This window comes from Pholis gunnellus, assembly GCF_910591455.1.
Source record: "Pholis gunnellus genome assembly, chromosome: 4".
In the NCBI taxonomy this organism is placed as follows: domain Eukaryota; kingdom Metazoa; phylum Chordata; class Actinopteri; order Perciformes; family Pholidae; genus Pholis; species Pholis gunnellus.
The window spans coordinates 15,037,857-15,064,827 of NC_136530.1; the positions used below are offsets into that span (position 1 = coordinate 15,037,857).

Sequence of the window (26,971 nt, forward strand, 5' to 3'; positions counted from 1 at the left end):
TTGAAGATAATCATCACTTTGTGGTTGTTGATGCCATCAACTCTTGTCTGCTGCTGTCAAGATGAATTGGATTGACTAATTGTGCCGTTTAACCTTCAGATCTGCTGACACAGACGCTGTAATCGGCCCGTTAGGTCATTCTTATTTCAAACTCGCTCTGATGACTTTAAATACGACAGAAATACAGAAGTAGCAGCTCCACTTTATGTGTGCGTGTGTGCGTGTTTGTGTGTGCGTGTTTGTGTGTGCGTGTGCGTGTGCGCGTGTGCGCGCAGTTCTTGTTTCACACACTGCATCTGTGGGAGTATGAGGAAGTAGCTTTTTGAATGTGTCAGTGGATGTCTTGTACTGTAGGTCTCTGGCTGCTGTTGGCTCTGACCGTCTGACTGCTGTGATGGCTGCAGTCTGAAGAGGTCAACGTGTGGATTTTAACGACACACACACATAAACACACACACACACACTCTCTGGACAGTGGACACCTGAGGAAGAGAGGAGGCCCGCTGGAACAATGGTACGGTACCACACCTTCATTTGCTATCTCTCACACACCTTCAGACAGCTGTAACGTGTGTTTATGCTCCTAATACTAGACCCGATGTGTCTTTTCTTCGCATACATGTAAGATGATCTTACAGTTTCACCCTTGATCCTTTGCTTTACAAAATAAAACAGCATTTTTAAGCTGTTTTCTTTTTGTGAAAGGGACAACAGCTCATGATTAACTACATTTAATTTCAGTAGTTTCCATTTGGCAAGTCATAAGCGGGTATTTCAAGTTTTAAAGTTCGTTTTGACGGACGTGATAGTGTGTCTTAAAAGGCAATCTCTTCAGGGAAATCCAGCTCCTTCACAGCAACAGCAGATTGAGTTTCCTCTTTTTCAGAAAGATCCCTTTCATTGAGACTATACAGCTCAAATGAATTGATTGCATTGTTTTCTTACTTTGATTTATGGTTGTATTTTAGATAAAAATGTGGATTTTACTTTGTAAAATTTAGACTTAAAGTGTACACAGAACAAAAATACACATAATACATACAATGAGGGTGTTAATGTTCAAATAATAAAATACATTATCTTTAATATACCTTGTAGTTACTGTAGTGTAATCTCAGTTTACAAGATGTATTTCACATTGCGTTAAACAGCTTAGGCAGCCCCCCTGTGAGCAGCAGGCAGTTGCAGGAAGAGAACTGGTTGCATGTACAAAGTTTATGGGGTTTCACAAGAGGCAGAGATGAGGTATGAGAGGGGGAAGTGGACTGCAGGAGAGCTTTCTGTCACAACACTTCCTACTCACACGCAGAGCGGTCCAAACTCATAATAAGCTATAACATGCAGCCAAAAATCATTGTATCTATATTCAGTCAGTAGATTTAAGGGTGAAGATCTCCAAAATGTGTAGATACACAAGTGCTTTCACTCAATTTAAAAATAAATCCTATAATCACCATAATCATTTAGCTATTATCATTTAAAAATTAGATTCACAGGTGAGATGCAGTCAGGAGTGTAATAAAGAAAGACCTGAGGAGGCTGCTTGTACACAATTGTCCATTTAAATATGACCGACATGCTCACAGTGAAGTAGCAGAGGCAGCGTCTCAGGCAGAAATATGGATGTTAAAGGATCAACTCACACAGCATTGTTTTTTATTTTGTGCAGAAAGTTCCGGTTATATGCAGCGGGGCATTTGAGATCTCGACTGGTGTGGTTTCTGCCAAAAACCGCAATATGTTGTTAACTGGAATTTAGTTTGTGGTTCTCAAGGCATCAACATGTTTAAACTCATTAGCAACTTTTCTCTAGTAACTGTTTAGAGTTTTTTAAGAGAGTCACAGTGACGTCAGTGGATCTTCCCATTATATTAGAAATGAATTACCACAAGATTAAACACTGTTTTGTCTGGAAGAAGTTGTTGCTGCATGTTTGATGCTTTTAAGTGCCACAAACAAAATGGCTACAGGTACAGGTGGCTTTTCACATATGTCACAGTTTAACAGTTGTATTAAATAAAATAAAACAATAAAACAATTTGTTTGGACAATTAGGACACCACTTTGCCAGACATGCTTTACAACAAATATGTTATAGTAGAGACTTTAAGGAAGTCACTGAGGTAGAAGACGGATTTCAACAGGGAGGCTGTTCCAGAGTTCAGAGGCCGTGACTGTTTTAGGTCCAGAGTAGAAAACTAGTCGTGGATGATCGGGAACAAAAGTTGAAACATTTACGAAAAACAGATTTGTATTCCCACACAGTTGATTTCAAACTGTTTATGCCTATGCATGGTCCTCACACAGATGGATGAGTGGTAGAAACCATCTGGTCCAAGAACCAGATCTGTTCGTCCTTCTTGTGTGCAGTCTATGGTTCAACCTGGATGCAAAGTGAATTTTAGAAGCAGCTCAATTGCATACAAAGTCAATGGAAAGATTCGGTCGGTGCGTCGGTCCAGTGTTCAAATTCACGGGAATGACGTTCAGCTTTCTGTCTGAATGAATATCACGAATGCCCGCTTGATAGGAGTACATTTATTCATCCTTTAAGTCTGTAATATACACTTTATATAGTTCAGATCAAACGGAGTGAAAATAAGGATATTTATAAGAGACTGACAGCTTGGCTGCTTTTGATTTCACAGGTTTTAATTAGATTTACACTCATACGACTTCTGTCAGAATTCCCCCTAAAAAATGTTGAAATAAAAATACCCGCTGAATGACGCAAACACTGTTGTAGACTTTAATCGAGCTACAGTAGGCCTACACATGTTATGTCTTTTACTGACATTAATATGTCTGTTGAATCTTTTGTGAGCATTAAAACTAAAACTTAGTCTGACATATTTGGTATCTTACATCTTCATGCTTATATGTTGCACAACACACGTTTGTACTGATGGATCAGGTTTAAGATGTCTACTATTTTTTGATTTTCCAGATTTTCAGAGATTAGTGGTTTCATATTACTGTGCAGAATATAACAAAGCAACACACTACAAAAGAAGGGAATTAAGTGAAAGAAAACTTCTAAACCTATCAGCTCTATCAGTAGCAGTATGTTTTCCTTCTGGTGACTGTCGGTCTGAGGTGCAACATTGAAGCGTACCTCTAGGCTTCTCCCTGTGCACTAAGTTGAGGCCCCAGACCACAGCCCAACCACCGTGCCAATGACAACACCTGTTAGACACACATCAAACAGACCAGCGTCTTTTAGGGAAAACCAAGCCGCAGGGTGCAAGATCACTTCAGGGCTCTTTGAGAGATGGTGTCAACAGAAAACGGTCTGCGGCGACAAGAATGCCCTCCGATTAATTAATAAAGATGTCGTTTCGCAACATAACGATCATGAACTTAGAGCTGTTGTTGTTGTGATCAGGTACTGTTCACATTTACGTATAGTCAGACAGATCACAACGTTTGGTGGTGCTTCTCTAAAGTGCCAAACTTACAACATCAGCTCACCTCATTTGTGACCTGTTGCATGGCAACCAGTCCCAACTTCCTGTAATGGCAACCACAGTGTGTTACGGTGTTAAAACACATCTGTGCTGATGCCAAACTTGTCTTTGTCATTTACCTTCTTTATTAGAGACTCTGTCTGTCTGTCTGTCTTACTTCAGTTCCATTAGTTAACTTCGCCAGTAGGATCATGTGATTGGTCGTGTGTGTGTGTGTGTGTGTGTGTGTGTGTGTGTGTGTGTGTGTGTGTGTGTGTGTGTATACCTCTGTGTCTGTCCACGGCTAATCTCGCATTCTGCTGCAGATAACTACATTATATTTTGGTTGCCCAATTATGGGCAATTCACTCACTACTCTTAACCGGCCCCAGACCAGTAGCGGACGCTAGTGATAACACATCTGAGTGCATCTCTGACCCCTGTCTGCTACCTTTGGGTTATGACAGCTGTGTTTGGCTAACTGCTAACTAACTACTAGCACACACACATCTGCGTACCTCTCGGCCACCGCTCTGTGGCTCACTTTTACTGTTTAGGACGGTGTGTTCGCCTTGACGGGGGGTTACCCAATTGTGGGTTGTATTCATTCAATCACGCAACAGTGGTCGTTGCAGCCACACCTGGCGGAGATCTGCACACTATTGAGTGCACCTTTCTAGTGTCAAGAGCTTATTTTGGAGTGTGCACTTTAACCTAAAGGCACTTCAATTTTAAAACACAGATTTAGGAAAAGAATAAGTTCAACCAGCAGAGCCTGAGATATAATGATTAGTATCAAGTAGGTCAAACCCCAAAACAATGGATTCACAATAGCATTTTTCTTTTGACCTTCCTTAAATGAAAGAAAACTAGAATTGCAGTCTCCAAGCTCAAGCCAAGCTTTTTCAAACATACTCGAGTAAATAAACACTCAATGTGTAAAATCGGTGGTGTGCCCCTTTAAACTTGGTTATATTTCCATTCTATTATTCAACTTACAGTAACTAGAATGAATGTGTAAATAAACTATGACTTCAAAGAAAAGCGGTATCTCAACCCCACGGTGAATTTCTTTCTTTCTCTCCACATTTGTGTGATTCAGGCGAAGTACCACTGGCAGAGTCAAAATGTGAAGCAAAGCGGAGTGGACGACATGGTCCTCCTATCCAAGATCACTGAGGACGCCATAGTGGACAACCTCAAGAAAAGATACCTGGACGACTACATCTTTGTATCCCACAAGCTGACGTTTACATTTTGTATTTTTTTTTATTTAGTTATTTAGTTTTTTTTATTTCTGCCCAGTCTTGAAATTGGTTGTAGTCACAAATATTGATTTAGAATTTTAGTAATTTGACTGCTTGGACATTAGCAAGATTAGCTACAACGGAAACTAATTGGCACCAAAACAAGTTTAGAGTATTGTTTTGATCCTTGTGGGGAGGAAGTAATAATGTTTGTGGGACAGGAGTTTTTGCCATTATGTCTCAATGATGTGACTCTGTCATCAGAGCTCGGCCTCATGCCTGCCTTGTATAACTTAAAGGCACCAGAAAGAAAAAAATCATTACTCATTTCCATTTATGTCAAATACATGTTTTGTCCAAAGTCCACCAATGTCCTACACTATAATAATAAAACATCCCTCTTCACATGAATTCCCCAAACAAAACACAAAAATACAGTCAAACAATCAACCAAACAAGGGCATAAATATAATGAACACACTCTTCCTCTTCTGCATTCACTGTGTGACTCAACCGCTCACTTCCGTCTTCTCAGAACACAGCTGAACTTCAAACCCATATTTAGACTCAGGAAACAAGTTCACATCAAATATGCAAGCAAGAGCAGCTGATTGCCCCTCAAGTAACACTCCACTGCAGCAACAAGTCATGATTTCACAGGATTTATAATTTTAAGGGATGACTATTGGTGAATCATCAATCCTTAACTACTAGTTAGACAATTTTCCTGCATAGATAAAAACAACTTTAGAGTTGTTGGACGTTAGTCATGGTGGACTCATGACCTAAGTATCTACTAAATAGTTTGTGATGTATCAGCCAGCAGCATCGCCCAGATGCGGACGTCTGTTGGTCAGTCCCACCACTTTGGTTCAGACTGAGATATCTCAACAACTATTTGATGGATAAGCAAGAAATTTGGTTCGACATTTAAAATTCATAGAGGATGAATCCTGATGACTTTGGTGATCCTCTGAGTTTTATCTAGCGCCACCATGAGATTGACATTTAGGGTTTTGAGTGAAATGTCAAGACAACTGTTTGTGTCCCCACCAGGATGAATCGTAATCATTTTGGTGATCCTTTGACTTTTGATCTTGTGCCATCATCAGGTCAAAACCATTTTAATGTAATTCAGTATCAAATATTGATATTCTTTTTGGTCTAAAAAGCACAATAACTCTATTGGAAATGTACCAGCAGTGATTCACTAGCCTATTCTCCCACCATATTCCTGAACTTTGCCACTCAGACATACATCGGCCCTGTATTGATATCAATTAACCCGTTCAAACAGATGCCCTATTTCACTGACAGAGAGATCGAAATGTACCAAGGAGCTGTAAGTAAAATTCTTCAGCATTCTATCGCCATGTCCTGTAACAATATTATGGTTCACCTTGTTGTTGTTTACTCCATTACTGTAACTTTCTCTCCTTTGCCTCTGTAGGCCCAATATGAAAATCCACCCCACATCTACGCCTTGTCTGACTTCATGTACAGAAACATGATGATCGATGGAGAGAATCAGTGTGTCATCATTAGGTGATCACAACCGCCCTGTTTTTCTCCTCACTGTTTTGGTTTTGTGTCTTACATTCGACTCTGTTAGTGTTGGTAGTTTGAGTAACTTTTAGTTGGTTTCTGGTGTGTTATGTCTTTTTCTTTCATGGTATTGTGGTAGCGGTGAGAGTGGTGCTGGAAAGACAGTGGCTGCCAAATACATCATGGGTTACATTTCCAAAGTATCTGGAGGAGGACCGAAAGTTCAGGTAGAGACAGAAAGCAATGACTTCAGACTTCCTGCAGTGTGTTGTGTACTGTTGGTGCTTCTGTTGTGTCTCACACTGTCACTGTGTTTTTGTATGTGCGTTGCAGCACGTAAAAGACATCATTCTACAGTCAAATCCTCTGCTGGAAGCCTTTGGTAACGCCAAGACTGTCCGCAACAACAACTCCAGTCGTTTCGTGAGTGAGATCTTTACTTCCCAGCATGCAGACGCGACATTTAAATATATTAGGAAATGTGCTTTGGTCCACACTGAACTATCTCAACAACCACTGGATGGATTTGCCATTTTGCACAGATATTCATGGAGCCCAGAGGATTAATCATAATGTGGTGATCTACTGACTCTTCCATTAGCGCCACCACGAGGTCGCAGGGCTGATTGCATGACTGTACACTATTGGTGTTGTTTTCTTTCAAAGAGAGAGAATAATTCAAAAACAAAAGAACACCAGGAGAAAAGTGACAACATAGACCAACCGAGATGAAAACACCACCTCACCAATAATGTGGACGTCCGTAATACTCAATGCCCAGTAAATAAACACCAACAAATTTAACAGAAATATATTAATGACTCAACTACTCAACTCTGATTACCTGTGTTTTAAGTAACTAATAAGAAATAACAAATACAGTTTATGTTATCCAAAGAGATTGTAGATCCAAAGATCAAAAATAGAAATGTTAACTACTTTGAGTGTTGAAAGTATATGCTGTGAAAAGGGTATATAAGATTATAAAAGTATTTAGGAGCCAGCTGGTGTGTGATTATGGCGGTAATTATGGCGGTTCAATGCACTTTAGAAGTATTCTTCATTTCATCCCCTCCCATTTCTCACCAGTGGGGTTCTGAGGCTTTAATTTCACACTTATAAACCACATCACTTTACAGTTTCCTGTCACTGATGATGTAGCATTGGGTGGTTTTGTGTTCGGGTCAATGCAGATAGATGTGTGCTGACTGTTTTGTAGCTACAGATGTAGCAATGGTGGAAGTCACATTTAAAAACTGTTGCATTGTTTGAGTTCAGCCAGAGTAGCAGTTTAGGACATTTTGATTTTATCTATGCTATCTTTATTTTCTTGTTTTTATTGTTTAAAATGCTTTAGCAGTGTGTCAGAATCATAGGCAACGAGGGGAAATTCCTCTGCTTACCCTTGTACTTTGCACCTGAGTTGACCAAATTTGACATATTTATCTACTGACACCTGTGATTTTTGCATCTACCAGGGGAAATACTTTGAGATTCAGTTCAGCAGAGGAGGAGAGCCAGACGGCGGTAAAATCTCAAACTTCCTGCTGGAGAAGTCGAGGGGGGTGAGCCAGAATGAGAACGAGAGGAACTTCCACATTTACTATCAGGTGAGAGACGTGCACAGTCACAGATCAGTCACAGCCGCCTTAAGAAAACCAGCCATCCATACTGTCCAGTCAATGTCAATCAATAACATGTTGATGCAATGGAACTATTCCTCATATTTTTGGTGCCCATTGGGATTCATGTTTAACTGCTCTTCTACCTGCACTGTTGTCTTCCAGATGATAGAGGGCGCCAACGATCAGCAGAAAGAGGCCCTGGGCATCATGACCCCAGACTACTACTGCTACCTCAACCAGTCTGGGACCTACAAGGTGGATGGGACCAACGACAGCAAAGATTTCCAAGAGACTATGGTACATATACAGCATACTGGAGAAAATATGTCTGGATCCCTCTCGGGGGGTTGCAAGATAAATTGTACGGGCCTTGTGATAATAAGAAAAACACACAAATATATGCTGATTTCTCCAACCTACCTTTCTAATACATTACTAGGTTTAACCTCATTCCACCTCTAATTATTCAAATTGAACCATCTGAGGAGTTTGTAGGGATATCAATCTGTGATACAACTGTACAGACCTATAGATGTATAGCAGGGTGTGGCACAGGGTTGCAAAGTATACATTGCTTCATTTTAAGGTAGCAGAAGCCAAAACGTTTGGGAACCACTGATCTACTATTGTTGTGTGATAATATGATTAAACCAGCTTAGGAGCTGAAATAATCATATTTTGTAATAACTGGTTGTGACACAGGACCTTAAGATCAACTAACCCACCTTACAACCATTATGGTGTGTGTTTGTGTTGGTATTTAGCAATGCAAATCCCCATACAAAGCTACAATTGGTTGGTAATCAAATCTTGCGCCATAGCGTTCACAATGCTATTGTTACTTTGGGAACTCTGGGAGTAGATTAGAATTTAGTTTGCAGTGCTAACAGCATTGCCAAATTACTTTGTATCAACAACATGTCTTTCCAAAATAGGCCCTCTGTTACTCTGTGACCTCACTATGAACTTTTACTTGGAAGTAATTTCTGTCTAAAAATGAAATGAACATCGTGTTCGTTACAATTGTCTTGAGTCCTTTTGCCGACTGTTTTAAAGACAAAGGAAAAGGAAAAGGAAAAAACAATATTCAGTTAGAAAGGTAATACCTTATACTTTCCTAATTACTTTATTTAACTGGAAACATTACACGTTACATACATTGTTTATATTGTATTAGGAAATGTGACGGTATGTGAAAACTGAAGATATCCATAGTAACAACACTTGGAACTGTTGCAACATGCTAACTGTTAGCTAAACCAACTCTCATTAGGAAAATACCAGTTAGCCGTGAGCTAAATCTGACTACAAGTTTAAAATGTATTTGAACACAAATGTTCCTGTGGTAAGCGGTCATGTACACTCAGCAGTTTATTAAGTATACCTAGCTAAAACTAATAGATTCTGACGTCGTCCATCCCTCCAATAAATCCTACCTTCAGTTTAAATGTTTTTTTAATGTTAGCTAGATAAGTTAGTGAACGTTAGGTGTTGATTTAACTTCATAGCCATTTAAGCTGCTGTAGTCTGTGGTGCTGCTGAACCATGTGCTGAACTGTATCGCTACGTTTTGCCCCCATCGAATGAATGTAGAACTTTATAAAACAGTTTGAGCATTACGCATGAAGGTAACGTTTGGATTTGGAAAGGGTGCCAATCCAAAAGAACATAATATTTGAGGAAAACTAAATAAAATAGACTTTAATTTGCTTTTGACAATCAAATATTTGCACTGAATGTCGATGAACTTGCTACTAAGTGCTGCCGTCTGCTTTTGTGTTGTGGTCTCCAGGAAGCCATGCAGGTGATTGGGATCCCTGGCGACATCCAGACTCAGGTCCTGCAAATCGTCGCAGGCATCCTCCACCTGGGAAATATCAGCTTCATAGAGGCAGGCAACTATGGGCAGGTGGAGAGCACAGACTGTGAGTGCCACACATGCACAGACATCAGGCACACATGGATTCACTCATCCATGCAGGTGCACAAACATTCCCACCTGACGTATAAAATGCCCCATTTTCTCCCAAATGGATGTGAGTAAATTAGAGCTCACCATGACAAAGCACTCCCATGGCAGACATGGCAGTGATAATTGATAGTCTGTGCACATCAGTACTACCTTGTTTATCATCGCCTTTGCTTGCTGCCTGGGGATTCCCTGCAGTGTAATAAAACATAATTGGTGTTTACACCTCTCTAGTATTGTACAATTTAAGCTACTGCAGACTTTATTCAGTTACGTCTACATCTACCGCAGAAAGATACATTCTCAGGCAGTATGTGCACTTTCAATTTTGAAGCTCAACATATCTGAATATTTATTATTAGCCTCATTTAGGTTTAGGTTTGCGTGGATTAAAAATACTTTGCTTTTGTTTGCTCTAGTGCTTGCCTTTCCCGCCTATCTGCTGGGCATTGATCTCAGCCGTCTGCAGGACAAGCTGACCGGCCGGAAGATGGAGTCGAAGTGGGCAGGGAAGAATGAGTCCATTAATGTGACCCTGAACCAGGAGCAGGCCACCTACACGCGAGATGCCCTGGCCAAAGCCCTCTATGCACGACTCTTTGACTACCTGGTGGAGGTAGTCAAACCTTTTATCTCAGTAGTAAAAAAAAAAAAATGAAATGAAATGAGGAAGCATCCTGTTTTTACTGAGACACCTACACAAGTTGAGATCAATCTGTATTTTTTATTTCCCTTCTGCCTTTACCCTATCTGTCTTCTCCAGGCCATAAATAAAGCCATTCAAAAACCACATGAAGAATTCAGTATCGGAGTACTTGACATTTATGGCTTTGAGATATTCCAGGTTAGTCTTCTGATAACTTGCAGGTCCACAATATTTATAGGCTGCTGCGATAATAACAGATGTTAGTTTTATAGATGGTGCAGCACAGCAGGATTTGTTTTACGGTGGTGATAATGTGATTTTGACTGGAATGACTCTTCCCCTGGCAGAGAAATGGCTTTGAGCAGTTCTGTATCAACTTTGTCAATGAGAAACTGCAACAGATCTTTATTGAACTGACTCTGAAGGCTGAGCAGGTAACTTCCTTTTGTCTTCCTTATCTCTTAACCTCTACACTATGCTGGTTCTGTTTGATAGAGACAGTTTTATTTAATTTAGGCTAAATATGGTTGTGAATATTTAAAATGCACTGTCTTTAAAATGTATTTCAGTCTGTTCTCCTATATGCTCTTTTCTTTCTATGTCTGCTAAATTTCTCTCAGGAAGAGTACGTTCAAGAGGGCATCAAGTGGACTCCCATTGAGTACTTCAACAACAAGATTGTGTGCGACCTCATTGAAAATAAATTGGTAAGCTCTTAGCTGCGTCACCCCTAACCAAGAGACCAACAAATACATAAACACAATATGAAGTGGTTCAAACAAGGAAAGAAGTGTGCTTCTCCTGCAAGGGACCAGCACTAACTAGGGGCTCTGCCTATAAAAAGTAGCATGTCTATATGTCTATGTCTAAAAAAGGCAGTACTCCCAAGGTCAAAGAAAATCACCTCATGTGAAATACCATGTGAAGTGTTTTTTTTGTTACTCTGTTTTTGTGAAACATAGACAAATGAAGTGTTTTCATCTGACTTTAATGGTTTTGTCTATATTTGAAATAGGACATAATCAATGTGTTGTTCTTGTATTATCTACTTAACACCAAATAATGACTCTCTATTATGTATGTTTGATGAAGGGTCTGTCTTGTTATTCCCAGACACTTTCAAATGTGTCAAATCAGTTGCAATTGGTGATTGTTTATAGTAAACTTCATCCGAACCATCCTCTCCTTGCAGAACCCTCCCGGCATAATGAGCGTGCTGGATGATGTGTGCGCCACCATGCATGCCAAAGGAGAGGGTGCAGATGGCACTCTGCTGCAGAAACTGCAGGCCGCAGTGGGAACACATGAACATTTCAACAGCTGGAACTCGGGCTTCATCATACATCACTACGCTGGCAAGGTAGGAACATGAAATATGTCAAACTGACTCTCCAGCAGCAGAATTACTATGGGTAGATTATGTATTGGATTTATTTGAAACAGTAGTGTCGCTGTCTCTAATTGTCAGCAGATGTGTGTTGTGATTAAGGTTTTAGTGACACCAAGAGGAAGTAGACATGTTTGTTGCTGCATAAACACATGTGAAGCAAATAACCTGACAACATTCTCTACTAAATAATAATGTTTGCCTGGTGTATTACGTTTACATAGCAGTTCTAATGTTATAATGTCATCTCAGGTGTCATACGATATCGCTGGTTTCTGTGAGAGAAACCGGGATGTGCTGTTCCCTGACCTCATTGAGCTCATGCAAAGCAGCGAACAGTAAGTCTCTTACATCAGGAGTTCTCAACCTTTTGTAATTTAAGGCCCACTTCTGATTGTTGAAAACCTTCCCAAATAAATGAGGAAAAAAAACACAACATGACAAAAAAAGAAGGAACAAAAGTAAACTATGCTGTAAATATGTGTTATGTCACCGTCAGCTTTAATGACCCAAATGTTAGAATGTTAGCTAGCTGACAGGGGCCAAACACGTGTCTCTACCTGATGATATGTCGCGTGAGCACAATAAGATACAAACATAACTAGCTTTGTAAATGACCCAATGCAAAATTGAATCTAACCATTTGGAAGTACCTATGCAGTACACTAGATGGTGCTCTGAGGCCCACCAGTGGATAGCTGTCGTGCACGTTTTCTGGGGTCACTTATGGTATGTTTCATAAAAATCCTTTGAATATGTCTCTACAGTAACTTCATCCGTAGCTTGTTCCCTGAAAACCTCAACACAGATAAGAAAAGCCGGCCAACCACAGCCAGCTCAAAGATCAAGGTGAGACTTTAAAGTGAGACTAACCATGAACTAAAAGCTTAAGGTCCTTTGATCATTATACAATGCATTTTGGGTGTAGCAATGCATTGATCGTGCACTGGTGTTTCCAACAGAGACAAGCTAATGATCTGGTGAACACGCTGATGAAATGTACTCCGCACTATATCCGCTGCATCAAACCCAATGAGACAAAGAGACCGAAAGACTGGGAGGAGAGCAGGTGAGCATCCTCACTGTGACAAACTAATACGATTACACTCAAACCACACTTCTTGATGAATGGTGGTATTCCATCTGTTTTTAGAGCTAGACATCAGGTTGAATATCTAGGACTGCGGGAAAACATACGTGTAAGAAGAGCTGGATTTGCGTACCGCAGACTCTTCAATAAGTTTCTGAATAGGTGAGTTTAACCCTTGTTGAAAGGATGCATTTTGCTCCCTTGCGTTTGTACTGGGAGAAGGACACAGTTCAACATACGACTTGTCGTATCTAGGTATGCTATTCTGACAGCTGAGACATGGCCAAGTTGGAGTGGTCCAGAGCAGCAGGGGGTCCTTCACCTCCTCCGGTCTGTCAACATGGATAACGACCAGTACCAGATGGGACGCACCAAGGTCTTTGTCAAGAACCCTGAATCGGTAACAAACTTTTTATGTACTTCAGTCTGGGTTGTATTTTGCCTCTATATATGGAACATAATTAATACATTTAAGTGCTGTACTTTAGTACACATGAGTGTTGAGTACTTGAGTGTTTCCATTTAATGCTACTTTATAGTTCCACTTCACTTCAGAGGGAAATATTGTACATTTTACTAGACTACAATAATTTACAAATTAAGATCTTACATAGAAAACATATGATGAGCTTATAAAATATGATGCATGCAAAAAAATGACTTAACAATATATAATGTAGTTAAAATCAGCTTCAGTTCATTTCTGTTTTTTTAACAACGAACAAAGAAAGGTTCTAATAAAACTTCCACAGCTTTTCCTGCTGGAGGAAATGAGGGAGAGGAAGTTTGACACTTTTGCCAGGATCATTCAGAAATCCTGGAGAAGATACATTGCCAGGAGGAAGTATGAACAGATGAGAGAGGAGGGTGAGTTACAAAGACAAAATGTCGTTGCTCTCAAAGTACACATGTGACGCTGTGATTCTGAGTGTTTTTCCATCGTTGCAACACAGCCTCAGACATCCTGTACAACTCAAAGGAGCGGAGGAAGAACAGCATCAACAGAAACTTTGTCGGGGACTACCTCGGCCTGGAGCAGAAGCCTGAGCTGCGACAGTTTCTTGCCAAAAGGGAGCGTGTGGACTTTGCTGATTCTGTCAACAAGTTTGATCGCAGGTTCAAGGTGAAGCTTCATGAAGCTTAAGTTTAGTTTTATAAACATTTGACCAACAAGAAAATGACTGATAGACATGTTAGACATGTGTAAAAATATTTCCCCTTTAAAACAGCTATAAGTAAGACTGCCCTTTGTGGACTTCTCCTTTCTGGCATTGCATGAAGTTCTCACTTCTGTTTATTCCAGTCTATTAAGAGAGACATGATCCTGACCCCCAAGGGCATCTATCTGATTGGTCGAGAGAAGGTGAAGAAAGGACCTGAGAAAGGACTTATAAAGGAGGTGCTGAAACGAAAGCTGGAGTTTGGAAGCATCAGTGGTGTCTCTCTCAGGTAGGTCTCTAGTTTACAAGAGATACATTAACCACAACTGGCAATAGTATCATTTGTGGTTGTGGAAAATATGAGAACTAGCAAGTTGCGTTCTCAGTCAGTAACCACTGCGTGATAAGTCACTAAATGGTGCTGCAAGAGTAAATATAGCAGATAAACATATTCTGCTGACCTGAGAAGTCACAGAACTGTGTCTTCTTTTTATTTCTTTATCAGCTAAAAACTTTCACAAACATGCATTTTTAGGTAATTTTTACTTTTCTTCGATATTCCCATTTGATGCTACTTTATACCTCTACTATAAAAAAACAGAGCAAACAGAGCATAGTACCACAAACAGAGCATAGTATTGTTTATCTATTACATTTACCTGCAAGGTTATAAGATACCTTTCAGATTACAAAACTATATGCAAAGCTAGTAAAATACAACACAATTCTTCTACGAAACGAGTACTTTTCCTTGTTTACATATGTAAAGTAAATGTAGCTGATAAATGCTTAAGTAGGATTTTAAAACTGAAACCTAAACTCTTTTGTTATAGCATTATGACTTCAACTTAAGTACAGCTTGACACATCTTTAACATCTTTAACTTTAGCTATTACTGCCATTGAAATACACTTCAAAAGTTCAACATGTGAAGACACGTCTTAATATCTCAGCAGTGTCATATATTTTCCTCAGAAAATGTAAGCCTTTCTACTTTTCTTTGTATCTTGCCTTGGCAACTCCTAATGGTCTGTATTTTTGTCTTCAGTACGAGACAGGATGATTTCTTCATCATACATGAGTCCCAGTACGACAGTCTGCTGGAGTCCAACTTTAAGACTGAGTTCCTCAGTCTGCTCTTGAAACGCTACGAGGACGTGACCAAGAGAAAACTAACAATCACTTTCACTGACAGGTAGAGAAACACACATGCCCAGACAACATATATTTGCAAGAAAACTGGAATCACTAACCCACTTTGTTATTACACAGGTTGGAGTTCAGAGTGAAGAAGGAGGGCTGGGGTGGAGGAGGCAACAGGGTGGTGGTGTTTCAGAGGGGACAAGGGGACCTGGCCGAGCTCAAACCTGGAGGGAAGACCCTCACCATCACAGTAGGGGACGGTCTACCCAAGTCCTCCAGTGAGTTAAACGAAATAATCGTGACACTGCAGAGCCTTTAAATGAAGAGAAGCAAGGCAAAACGTTATAGGAAATGTAGTTGTGTAGAGATTCTTGTTCATTTGAATGTTAATTGTAACCAAGGATGTATTTCATCAGAGCCGAGCAGGAAGAGTGTTCCACAGTCTCGTGGTGGAGGGAGAAATAATGTCGACAGCAGAGGTAAAGTCACAATTCTAACTTTATTTCATTGTTATGTTCAGTATTTTATCTGTATATCTTACTTAAACTGATAATTTACATGAGCCTTTAGACTAAAAAGTAAGTAAGTACATTTACTCAAGTACAATTTGTTGTTCTTTGACTATTTGCATTTTATGCTTTATACTTTAACCCCACTTTTATATTCAAATGTTGAACTTTTATTTGACAGCGATGGTTACTAGTTGCTTTGAAGAATAAGGTTTTACATAGAAAACGAATGTAAAAGATCTTGTAAAATAGATTTTACAAGATTGTTATTATAGATTAAACTACCCAACAGTATATAAAGGAGTAGAAATTAACTTTACTTCAACCAGCTACAACTAAATTGCAGCATACACATTAATGCATCATCAGTAACAATCCAGTAATATACAACCGACTGGAGTCATTCTGCCTGGATTTAGAGTACTTTTTACTTAATTTATGGCTACTTAAGTAAATTATCTGAATACTTCTTCCACCACTGACAATTACAAACCCACTATAGAATTTAAAATTCTTAAGATGATATCTGATTAATATTTCTACGAGGTTTAATAGCTCTGGAGGTCGTTTGGGTTTGATCTTTACTTTTATTACATTTTCCCGCTCCTTAGCGCACCAGAATGGAGCAGCCAAATTTTCCAGAGCCGCTCCCAACCAACCATCAAATATCACGTATTCCTCCCCGCAAAAACACGGGCGGCCACCCAGCACAGCTCCTCCCAAACTGGGCTCCCAGGGGGCCGTCAGAGTTCCCGCCCACAACCAGCACAACCAGGGGAACTTGGACTTCCTCAATGTGCCTGACCAGGGCATGTCAGGGTAAGGAAATATCACCTCGTGAGATATGACAAAAGGGGAAGGAAGGGGTGATCACAGCATGTGTGGGTGGAGCTACTTAGTCACAAAGAATCAGTGCACAGAAGCTTCACGAGTTGTCAAGGCACGTCAGGGTGAGGCTCGACACATACTGAGCCCAAACAAATGAATGAATTTCATTGTGAGAGAAATAAACCTGTTTATGAAGATTAAAAAGAGTTGAAGTTTCTGTAATGGCCAGGGTATGCTTCAAACTAAGTGGTTTGTTTAGTGTTAGTAAGTAGGGCAAAACAAACTACCCTACTACGAGCTCTCTATACTTTAAATGTAAGGATCATTTACAGGCAGTCTCTCCTGAAAGGCATTCATGGTATTGCACTCGTTTTTACACGAAAGGTAACAAGTTGTGTGAAGAATTAAAAAAGAGAGCTTGAGTTCAGATTGTTCACCTGCAATCAATGCTTGAAGTGGCATAGATGTTGTTGGTTTGTGAAAGTTATTGATCATTTATTATGAGCTAAAGGTCTTCAGGGAAATGGTGTTTGTTAAAGTCCCCTATATCAGAAATATGAATTGAACGACTGGAGATCATTTTACTATCCTTATCTAGAAATATGAAGTGTCTTGAGCAAGGTTTTGTTCCCAGGCTGGATCTTTAGTCATTTGTGTTATTACAAATGTTGATTTGATCTTAAGTGTGTGTGTTTTCTTTTTAAATCCAAAGTTCTGGTCTGACTCAGCTCTCTATTTGTTTCACTTACAACTTAATAAGAAACCATTAACATAAAGCATTTAAAGAGTTCCCTGGTGAAGATATACAAACCTAAAAATGTTCTCTGTGGTTTGACTCTCCCTGTCTGACCATTTAGCCCCAAAGAAACTTCACGAGTCCATCTCTTAACCAGCAGATCCCTTTGTCAAATTGCTCTCTCTTTGTAACAGGAAGCAGAGGAGAAGGAGCGTCAGTCATCGACCTCCACCGGCTCCTAAACCTCAGCCTCAACACCAGGGGCCCCGCTGCAGGGCGCTATATCAGTACATCGGCCAGGACACGGACGAGATCAGCTTTGATGCCAACGACGTGTTCAACCTCGTCAAAGAAGGTGTGTGCATGATAAGAAAGCAAGATGAAGAGTGAATAGAGATCAATATAAATCATCAGTACGCTCCAGAAGTATTGATCTGATAGATTTGAAGCAGTGATTCATGATGTTTATCTCTATTTATTTATTTCCTCTGTAGATGCATCAGGCTGGTGGACTGGCAGGATTCAAGGAAAGGAAGGTCTCTTCCCCGGTAACTATGTGGAAAAGATCTGAACAGGGCTCCGTCTGTCCCGGTGGACTTTGTGTCTGTTGAGAGAAATATGTGTATTTTGTTGAAAGTAGCACATACTGTTTGCTAAAGAAACTGCCTGGGAATTCTTCATGGTTGCAAGTTAGATCTTCATCCATAATGGAAACTGTTTGGACTTCGCTGATAGTAGAGACACATATATATAGTTTGTAGGAGCAGAGCACAGAAGACATTGTTGTTATGGCCACGACTGTTAAAACACAGGTCCACCGCAAAGAGCTGCTCGGGTTTCATCTGTTGTCGTTGTGAATGATAGCAACAGTATCTATCTTTGACTTCACTGTTACTCCCACAACACCTTTCTTTGAGCCGTTACGTTCCTAAAAAAATTTAAAAGTTAAACTTACAGAAAAGTGACCTGAAAATACGGCATTGCTTTTTGTTGTTGACAGTGTCTGTATTTTCTCCAGAGCAATGTCCAATACTGCTCAGTATTTGTGATTAAGACAACAGCATGAAATCAAGTAGTAATAGACATTTGAAAATATATCAAACTTGACTGTTATGTTTGCACCATAACACACCTGCTTCAGACCAATCAAAGACATTGACAGAGACAATACTTTGGACCTCACTGAAAAAGAACAAATATCATTATTGATATTTCTTCACCTCAGCAAAAGAAATATATTTTCATATTTTTACCTCAGGGACTTTTGGACTGGTTTGGTGCTTTCATCAGTAAGTTATAAAATATTTCTGAATAACAAAAAAGAGAGGGGTGACTTATTAACTTTACATTTTGCATTTTTCTTTTTTAATGTGTGGTTGATTTTGTAAATCAATGTAATTCCCTCACCGTCAATCAATATTTGTTTTTATATGGATAAATAAAAAGATGTACAACTCTTTAAAATGTTTCTCTTTTATTTTACATTGTAAAGTCTTTTTATAAAGAAGACATAGAGAGAGGAGACACAGCTAAAATGATTTTTAAACCTAGTTTACAAAGGAAAATAAATACTAAAAAGGAAAAGTGCCGTTTGAATCTAATGTAAAATAAAAAGCAAAAATCCAAATATGACATTGTATTAATACAAGTCGTGTGTATATCTGTACAGATGTAGTGTGAAGATGCACAAAATATGTTTTCTGTTGTTTTAGAGCTTGGATGTAGCACATTGACAGGGTTATAATAAGTAATATACTGTATATAGATAGAAGTTTAATTAATTAATTGGTGTGAATAAAGATATTTATTCAAAATGTGTAAAAAACAGTCAAATCACAGTTAATTTTAAACTCAGAACATGGTGTTGCTACTTATGAAAGATGTGAGTACATCTTCCACACTGTCTAATTGTGTAAATATGATTAATATCATGCAGAACTGTCATCTTTCAAAATAAAATCAAGCACACGCGCCGTACCTGCTCTTTAGCACACTCAGAACGCTCGTGCTTTTATTTTGAAATTTGCATGGCTTGAGTTGGCCTGAGCCCGCGGCGGCAGATGGACCGGTTGAATCTCTTTTCTAGAGACGATCTGAAGCTATTGTGTCACCTGCTTTTATAATCAGTCCGTTTGTTCCACGTCCTTTTGTTCTGTGTATTTAAATAACAATTTAACAGCAAGAACTAAACTACTCTGAGGCACTGGTTATTGGGTTTTCAGCACTGGTATTGGATTTTAAAGTACTTTTGACCTCACTTTAAAGTTTTTCAACAGTGTCTTTATTAGTAGTATGTTTCTACTATGTATTTTAATTCGGATAAAGGTGTGTACATTCCAGACATTTTACCTGTCTGACTTGTTGGCCCAGAGCTGTAAAAACCGTTCAGCATGTTAAGTTTTGACGTCACAGTCTCGTGCAACAGGATCGGCAGCGTTTCGATGCACCTGTTATACCTCCTGGAGCAGAGCAGCATTGACGGACTGGAGGCTGGGGCAACAGCAGCATGGGAGGTAAGATCCATCTGTTTCTGATAATGAGACCATAAAGCAACAGGTGTATTTTTTAATTAGATTAATTTTAGAATTAATTAGACTTACATGAATCTTTTCTACCAAAAAGGGTGTGAAACTCTCACACCTTAAATCATAGAATATTCCAGTTGATATTCCTGTCGTGACTGCTAATGTTGGGATCAGTAGTGAGTTTATTGTATCCTTGTGACATATATCAACATCATAATCCCATAATAATGTCTGTGATATACTATTATGTATCCAATATTGAATCAAGTCATATGCACTGTATTCTCTACCGTTTACACTATGTGGCTACTTTATTAGGTACACCTGTACAGTCAATACAGTAATTCATTACAACAGTTTTGCCATACCATGTTTATGGTCGGAAATGAGTAAATTAGATTTTTAATCACCCTATATTTTAGTTTTGTTGAACTGGACTGCATTGTATTGAGAGGTGTTTTTGTCCCCCCTATTTACATACATGGGAGGAGCTGATTATTCTATGCATTGTCCCTATGAATATTAAGCATTTTTAGTTAGGTTTAACCACATTATTTATTACATCACAATGATCACACAGTTAAACCCTGTAGTGTTTCATAAAGTATTTAATTATTTAATGTGGGTAATCATGTAAATCACTAGAATACGCCTTTAAGTAAAGGATCAGTTTTACCCTTGTTATTTTACTGTAAATAATACACTAGATTAAATCACATTATCAGAGAGTGTTGCAGCCTATTCATCCCTTTCTCACATCACATTTAAACGTTTATTTAAATGGCAATCATAAAGGCTCTGAGAAAGGGTGCAAAGCCACATTTGAATACTAGTACTGTAGAAATACAACCCTGAAAAGTGATTTCCATAAACCACCTATACAAACACCTAGACAGGCCTCACGGCCAGTTTATCTGCAGTGGACACTACTGACACAAAAATGTGTAAAACTGCATGTGTGCTTTCAGAAACCAATGTTATTGACCCCCCCCCCTCTCTGACTGACAGGTGTCTACTCCAGTGAAAAGATGGCAGAGGTTTTCTCCTATGAGAGTTCAGAAATCGACTGGTGTGAAGACAACTACAAACACTCTGAACATGTAGTGGAGTACTTCAACACCGTAAGTATCCCAGTACTGAAGTAGTATTTATCTTAACAGAATACTATCTATAATCATATAGGGTTTTTTCCCTTTTTTGGATAAAAAAAATACATGTCTAATATCCATGATCCCACAGAAAAAGCGAGGGACTGGATGTTTGACTGATTGTTTTGTTGATTGATTGATTGATTGATGTTTTCCCTGCAGATGAGCAGCTTTTTTTTCTTCATCATATCTCCCATCATGCTCTACCTTCTGCACCCTTACGCCAAAGAGAGAAACTTGGCGATTCACATGGTCTGGACCATGATGATATTTGTAGGTCAGTCTCTTTTTCTTCATTTATACATTTTGTGGGTTTTTTTCCATTTTAGATACATTATCTAATTTAAATCTCAAGAAAAGACTGTTTTCGTTATATTAACATAAATCACTGAGTAAATAAATTATATATATACGTATATATATAATAATGATATCTTTTGAACAAAGAGGAATTACCCTTGCTTTATGGGAATAAATGAAAAGAAATTATGAGGGGGGAACAAAGAAAAAAGAGGTTTGTCAGAAGATAGATATGATATGACAATAATGTTTTTCCTCTCTTGTTAATCACCCAAATTATCTTGCAACTACTTGTGTGGTCCCTGCCCCCAGGTTATAAACCACTGTTTCACAGTACCAGAGGCTTCTTCTGGCAACTTTTTTACTTTATATTCCTTATATCTCTCCCCCTCAATCCTTCTGCTTTTTTCTCTACTCTGTCTTTGTTTTGTCTTCTATAATATAATGAAAACATAAATAGTTTCACATAAAAAAAATGACAGTTCTCTGTTTTTTCAGGGCTTTTCTCAGCGTACTTCCACATGACACTTAGTTTCGTTGGCCAGATGTTGGACGAGCTGTCCATCCTGTGGGTGTTGGCGGCGGGATATGCTGTCTGGTTCCCCCGCAGACACTACCCTTCTTTTATAAAGGACAGGTAAAGCAATCAACCAGAGAACATATGAGTTAGTCCAAAGTGTTTGTTTTTGTCTTTATTCATCTCCATGTGTTACGAAGGACACACAAAGCTCAATAGTCCTTTAATAAGACTAAATCAAACAAACAATGGCTGCCTGTTTCTGAGGCACGCCACTCTGAAAGCCAACCTGTGTTGGTCGTGGAGCCTGTTCGACAGCTGCAGCTGGTTGTTGTCACAAAGACACAATGTGGTGCTGCTTGCTTCACCCGAATGTGACAGAAACGTGCTCTTACTGTTGTGAAAGAATGAAGCTCCACCCAACCTATGGAAATATTTCACACCACAAGATGGGAAAGCTAAATAAAATTTTGATGAGCACCTGAAAGGAATCCCACAGCCCTCACAATAGAACCTCACGTTGATTTTCAAGTTTTTTAAAGTCATGAGTTCTTCCTGAATGATGGATTTCTGAAAGGGCCTACCTGGCGCAGACAAAGGGGCCGGAGAGGTCAGGGGTCAGGCAACTTTCTATGCATCTTTACTCTTTTGGTTCACTCTCGGCGCTCTCATGGTGCTGTTTTTAACTGCAGCTGACAGCTGTTTTCAGTGAAAAAGCCCTAAAATCTCACTGTACCTGTTCAGCACCAAACAGCAGTCAGACATTGTTAGCAATTTATCAGCTGATGAGTCATATATTTCCTTCGGGAAGTTGGTGGTGACCAAATACAGAGCTAACAACAAAGCAGACATTGGACTTAAAGTCGTCAGGTGGCCAGAAACACAACTTCAAATGAATGATAACTATCAAGTTCTGACATGAAATTTCAAACCTTCGAGCCCTGGCCTCACAGCTTGTATTTTCTCTCTCTGTCATCCACAGGTCCACATTTTCAAACCTCGTCCTGGTGGTCACTGTCATCTCCACAGTGTCATCATTTGTCAAACCCACAGCCAATGCCTATATTTTAAACTGCTTTGGCCTCCATTTGACTTACGTTGTGATTGTCGAGATGAGATGGTATGAAAACGCTGAGATTTCGGTCATCTGTCACTGTAATTGGTGCACTTTTGTGATTTCGTTACGATAACCACTTTTCTCTCTTTCTCAGCTGCACTGACCAGAAGGTTGTGCGACTGGCCAAGCTGTCGGTGGCTCTGTGGGTGCTCGCCATCTCCTGCTGGGTTAGTGACCGTTTTGGCTGCAGCTTCTGGCAGAGGCTAAACTTCTGCTACCTGCACGGTATCTGGTAAGTCCTGGCTTACTTGTGTCCCTTTCCTTTCCAACCCTGTTTCCTATCCTATCATTCACCTCGAACACCACCCTAACTTCTGTGTGGAGACATATTTGAGGAGACACGGTGTTTTTTTTAAAGGACTTGCTTGTGTATTGATCTCTATTATCTGTGTCCTCCAGGCATATTCTGATTGTGATAGCTGTGGCCTATGCCAGCACCCTGATTGCTTACCTGGATGCCAACTATGAGATACCGTACTCTCTGCCTGGACTGCAGTACTGGCCCTGTGATAAATGGGCCGTTGGATTACCTCGAATTGTCCTGAAGGGCACACCCAAAACACAGAAACGGTGCTAACAAAGTTAAAGTAATTTGTAATGTTGGCAGAACATTTGTAATATTAGTACACTTCATCATTACAGGTGTACAGGAATGATTTACACTAGTGACCTTTATTCAGCCCCACCTTCTAACCTTAAAGACACAATCTGTGATTTAAGTTGCCTCACCCAGAACAAACTGAAGTCACGGGACTCTGACCTGATCACTCCCAAATAGATTTTTTTCTTTCTTTTACTGCACAAACTCAACACAAGACAAAAACTTGCTAAATCTAAATTAAGATTGTTTTTTTGATCCTGTAAAACAATTGTTTGCACCGTGGATGGATTACCAAATGGGCCTACTGGGCACAGGCCAATAGAGGCTCCCAGCGGGCCAGGAGGCCCTTAGACGGAATTATTGTACCAAGGCACTCTCCATTTAAAAACACAGAACAATTTAAATATACAATACAGCATAAGATTAAATATATAAATTATTCAATAACATGCAAGAACTAGGCCCATCGTCTTAAGATCCATCCATGTTTTGCACCAATAATGATTGTAGACAGAGTTTATACAAACGTATATCTTTAGTTGAGAAACACAAAATACGTATTTATCATCTACCTATCAAAGTTGAAAATATAGTATTGATGACTTTGAAACTTTATCATATAGGTTTATGCTTTTAATAGCTTTTAATAGCTTGCTTTTATACGTTATTTCCTGAGTGGATTGCGTGGGGCTGGAAATGACGTGGTGCTCATTTTTTACCACCACCTGTGTCCACTCTGTTTCGCTAGAGAACACGCACTGATCGTACGTCATGTTGCCGTGTGTGTGTATAGACCACTCACTGTAGATGACACTGACTGTGACTCAATGTGGGCGTTTAGATGACTTCAGGTCTGGACTCTTATCCAGCATGTGAAATGTAAAGTCAAATCACAACAGCTTCCTGTGTCACGGCGAAACATGCAAATTGCTCGGCTGGCCATTTTAACGCCACGCCACAAAAATACAAAAGCTTCACAATTCAGCATCGTGAAGGCCTTGAGATTCTGCCGACCAAATTTGGGGTGGATCTGTTAAATCGTCAAGGGGGAAGAGAAAAATACTTGTAAATTGCCATAAATAGCGTTTTGTCCCATGACTTATGACATCATCTTTCAAGATATCGACTACTGCTTCACATTTTAGCGTCACATTGGCCGGAGGGTTATACCGACCACATTTGAAACGACAAACCGATAAACTTCAAAAAAGTTTGCATAAAATACATGAAAAACCTCTAAAATTCAAAATGTCCGACTTTCAGTTGGCCAGAGCTAATGTGACATACTATGACAGCAGTGTGGGTACCAAATTTCGTGAATATCGGGGAAACTGTTTCCCAACTAAGGCCTTTCACTCATTAGGGGCCCAATGACTGCAGAACTTTACAATTTTCACCAGTTCTGAAGCATGTGCCAATTTTCGTGCAATTGTGCAGTAGCATAATAATCTCTACAAAAGCAATAGGTTCCTTGCACTCAAGTGTCAGGGGCCAATGGAGCCCCTGCATGCACTTTTGTGCTCCGCCCCTAAAAAACAAATACTGTTGCATACAGAGCTGGAGGAAAGCTGGTGCTTTGACTGATGTTGAACTTCTGTGTGTATGGTTTCATTTAGACATTTTAACCCGATGCCTGTCGAACAATAAGAGTTTGCAACATGAATGGTTTCATAAAATGTCTATAGGCATCCTGGATGACTGAGAACATTTGAGTATTTGTGTGTATTTTTGGAGTGTTTGTTTTTGACTGTTAAGCATGTTTGTTTTTGTTCATATAAATTAACTGCTGTTATTCATTTTCAAGATATGAATGCACATTTAATTCTGTACATGGCAGAATATACTGATGTACTGTATGTTTTCTTATGATGTAACTATTGTTTTTCCTTTGAGTGAAGCTTTATGGTGAAATGTTGTTTACATAGAGATATCTCAACATGTGGTGGTTTCACAGTCATACACTACATTTTCTACAAACAGTAAGCTCATTAAAAGTGAGTTAAAATCGCTGTCGTTTCTGACATCATTTTCTAACATTTCAGCACTGTTAATATCAAATATTGCCCGGTCTATTTCTCAAGAAAACTAGTGTAGGGATTCAGGATCTCTGACATATTCCTTTAAAGTACATTTGTATTACTGACCACAACTATCACATGTACATCTATTTATTTTGCATGAATGATTCATCTCTGAGCTGTTAAAAGCCCTTGTTAAACAGCTCTTGATTTTGGTGATGTTTTGAGAATATTCAGGTACATTGTGCTTCCATTCACATGATCCTTCCTGAAGGAAACAACAGACACAACAATAGAAAATGCACACAGGCATTCTCTGGACTTCACTGCTCAATAGTGACCTCCTGTGGTTGATGAGATATTCAAAAGCAACCAGGGCTTTTAAAAAAAAAATAGTCTTTGAATATTTGAGTCGTGACAGCCAGTTGATTTAATAAGAGAAAGGTAACAAATAAAACAAAACGTTTTAAATAGCAAGATCTCCGAATCAATTGTCAGTAACTGTTCAGTGCCCTCTCTCTGGATATATTGAAGTAATAAGAAAACTGTTGAAAACTGTGAAAATCTGTGAAAATCTGTGTGTTTAGATGGTTCCCAACCTGCGGGTCCACCACTTTGGTCCAGACTGAAATATCTAAAAAAACTATCAGATGAATCGCCATGAAATTCTGTACAGACATTATTGGTTTGCCAGAGGATGATTGCCCCCTGCTTGTCAAAGTTTTCACTTGTCCTGTGAAATATATCAACATCTGACACAACATTTTCTACCGACATTCATGGCCCCCAGACAATAAATCAAAATGACTTTGGTAATCTCCTGACTTTTTGCCACGAGAAGGTGATACAAACAGTCACGTCCTCCTCAGGATGCATTTTAATCACTTTGGGAGGAGCCTCTGGCGCCACCATCAGGTCAAAATGAACATGTGTCTGATCCTTTTGTTATACCTGACAAACCTGGGTTTTATTGAGGGCCTTGAAAGTTAGGACTCATGTATATTTTTAGTGGATGATGATTAGCATGGATATAAAGTCTTCTTTTTATAAATTGGACTTGTTGATTTAACATTATGAATTACAATAAACCTCTGTTATGTGTGTGAAGCCTGGCTTCACACAAATACCGACCTACATATTGAAAGGGAGGATTTAAAGGTTGATGTCTCAATATCAGTGGGACACCCTAGTGTTTGAAAGCCAGGTGGGACTTCCTTTACTCAGATTTGACTGAGAGGCAGACTGGATCAATTTGAGCGGCAGGGGAAGAAGGGGAGGCACCAAGCCAGTGAGAGAGTGGTGACCTTCTGTCCCATAGCTGAGGCCCGATAATCTCACATCAAAGTCTGAGCACCACAGAGACTTGACTGCAACCGGCCCTCACTGCCTGACGCTGTATAGTAAGAGAGATGTC

General features: G+C 39.4%; 2 protein-coding genes across 3 annotated transcripts; both read left to right on the forward strand.

The window, feature by feature from the left end:
- Positions 1 to 397: 397 nt before the first annotated feature.
- myo1f (myosin IF) lies at positions 398 to 18,789 on the forward strand. The gene is made up of 28 exons (XM_079158437.1): positions 398 to 514; positions 4,549 to 4,677; positions 5,946 to 6,035; positions 6,144 to 6,238; positions 6,378 to 6,465; positions 6,572 to 6,661; positions 7,717 to 7,848; positions 8,026 to 8,160; positions 9,656 to 9,788; positions 10,252 to 10,448; positions 10,596 to 10,676; positions 10,826 to 10,912; positions 11,099 to 11,185; positions 11,671 to 11,838; positions 12,118 to 12,203; positions 12,633 to 12,714; positions 12,828 to 12,934; positions 13,019 to 13,117; positions 13,211 to 13,355; positions 13,708 to 13,822; positions 13,909 to 14,078; positions 14,259 to 14,404; positions 15,164 to 15,310; positions 15,388 to 15,536; positions 15,675 to 15,737; positions 16,379 to 16,586; positions 17,526 to 17,686; positions 17,826 to 18,789. The coding sequence occupies exons 1-28, from the start codon at positions 512 to 514 to the stop codon at positions 17,900 to 17,902; spliced, it is 3,270 nt and encodes a 1,089-aa protein (XP_079014563.1). The 5' UTR covers positions 398 to 511; the 3' UTR covers positions 17,903 to 18,789.
- A 1,029-nt stretch (positions 18,790 to 19,818) lies between these two features.
- Positions 19,819 to 25,548, forward strand: acer1 (alkaline ceramidase 1). Of its 2 annotated transcripts, XM_079158078.1 has the most exons (7): positions 19,819 to 19,844; positions 20,865 to 20,977; positions 21,167 to 21,281; positions 21,803 to 21,941; positions 22,804 to 22,941; positions 23,033 to 23,170; positions 23,338 to 25,548. In XM_079158078.1, exons 1-7 carry the CDS (start codon positions 19,838 to 19,840, stop codon positions 23,513 to 23,515), a joined length of 828 nt encoding a protein of 275 aa, XP_079014204.1. In that variant the 5' UTR covers positions 19,819 to 19,837; the 3' UTR covers positions 23,516 to 25,548. The 2 variants fall into 2 exon arrangements, with proteins under 2 accessions (XP_079014204.1, XP_079014205.1); XM_079158079.1 differs by lacking the exon at positions 22,804 to 22,941.
- Positions 25,549 to 26,971: the final 1,423 nt, after the last annotated feature.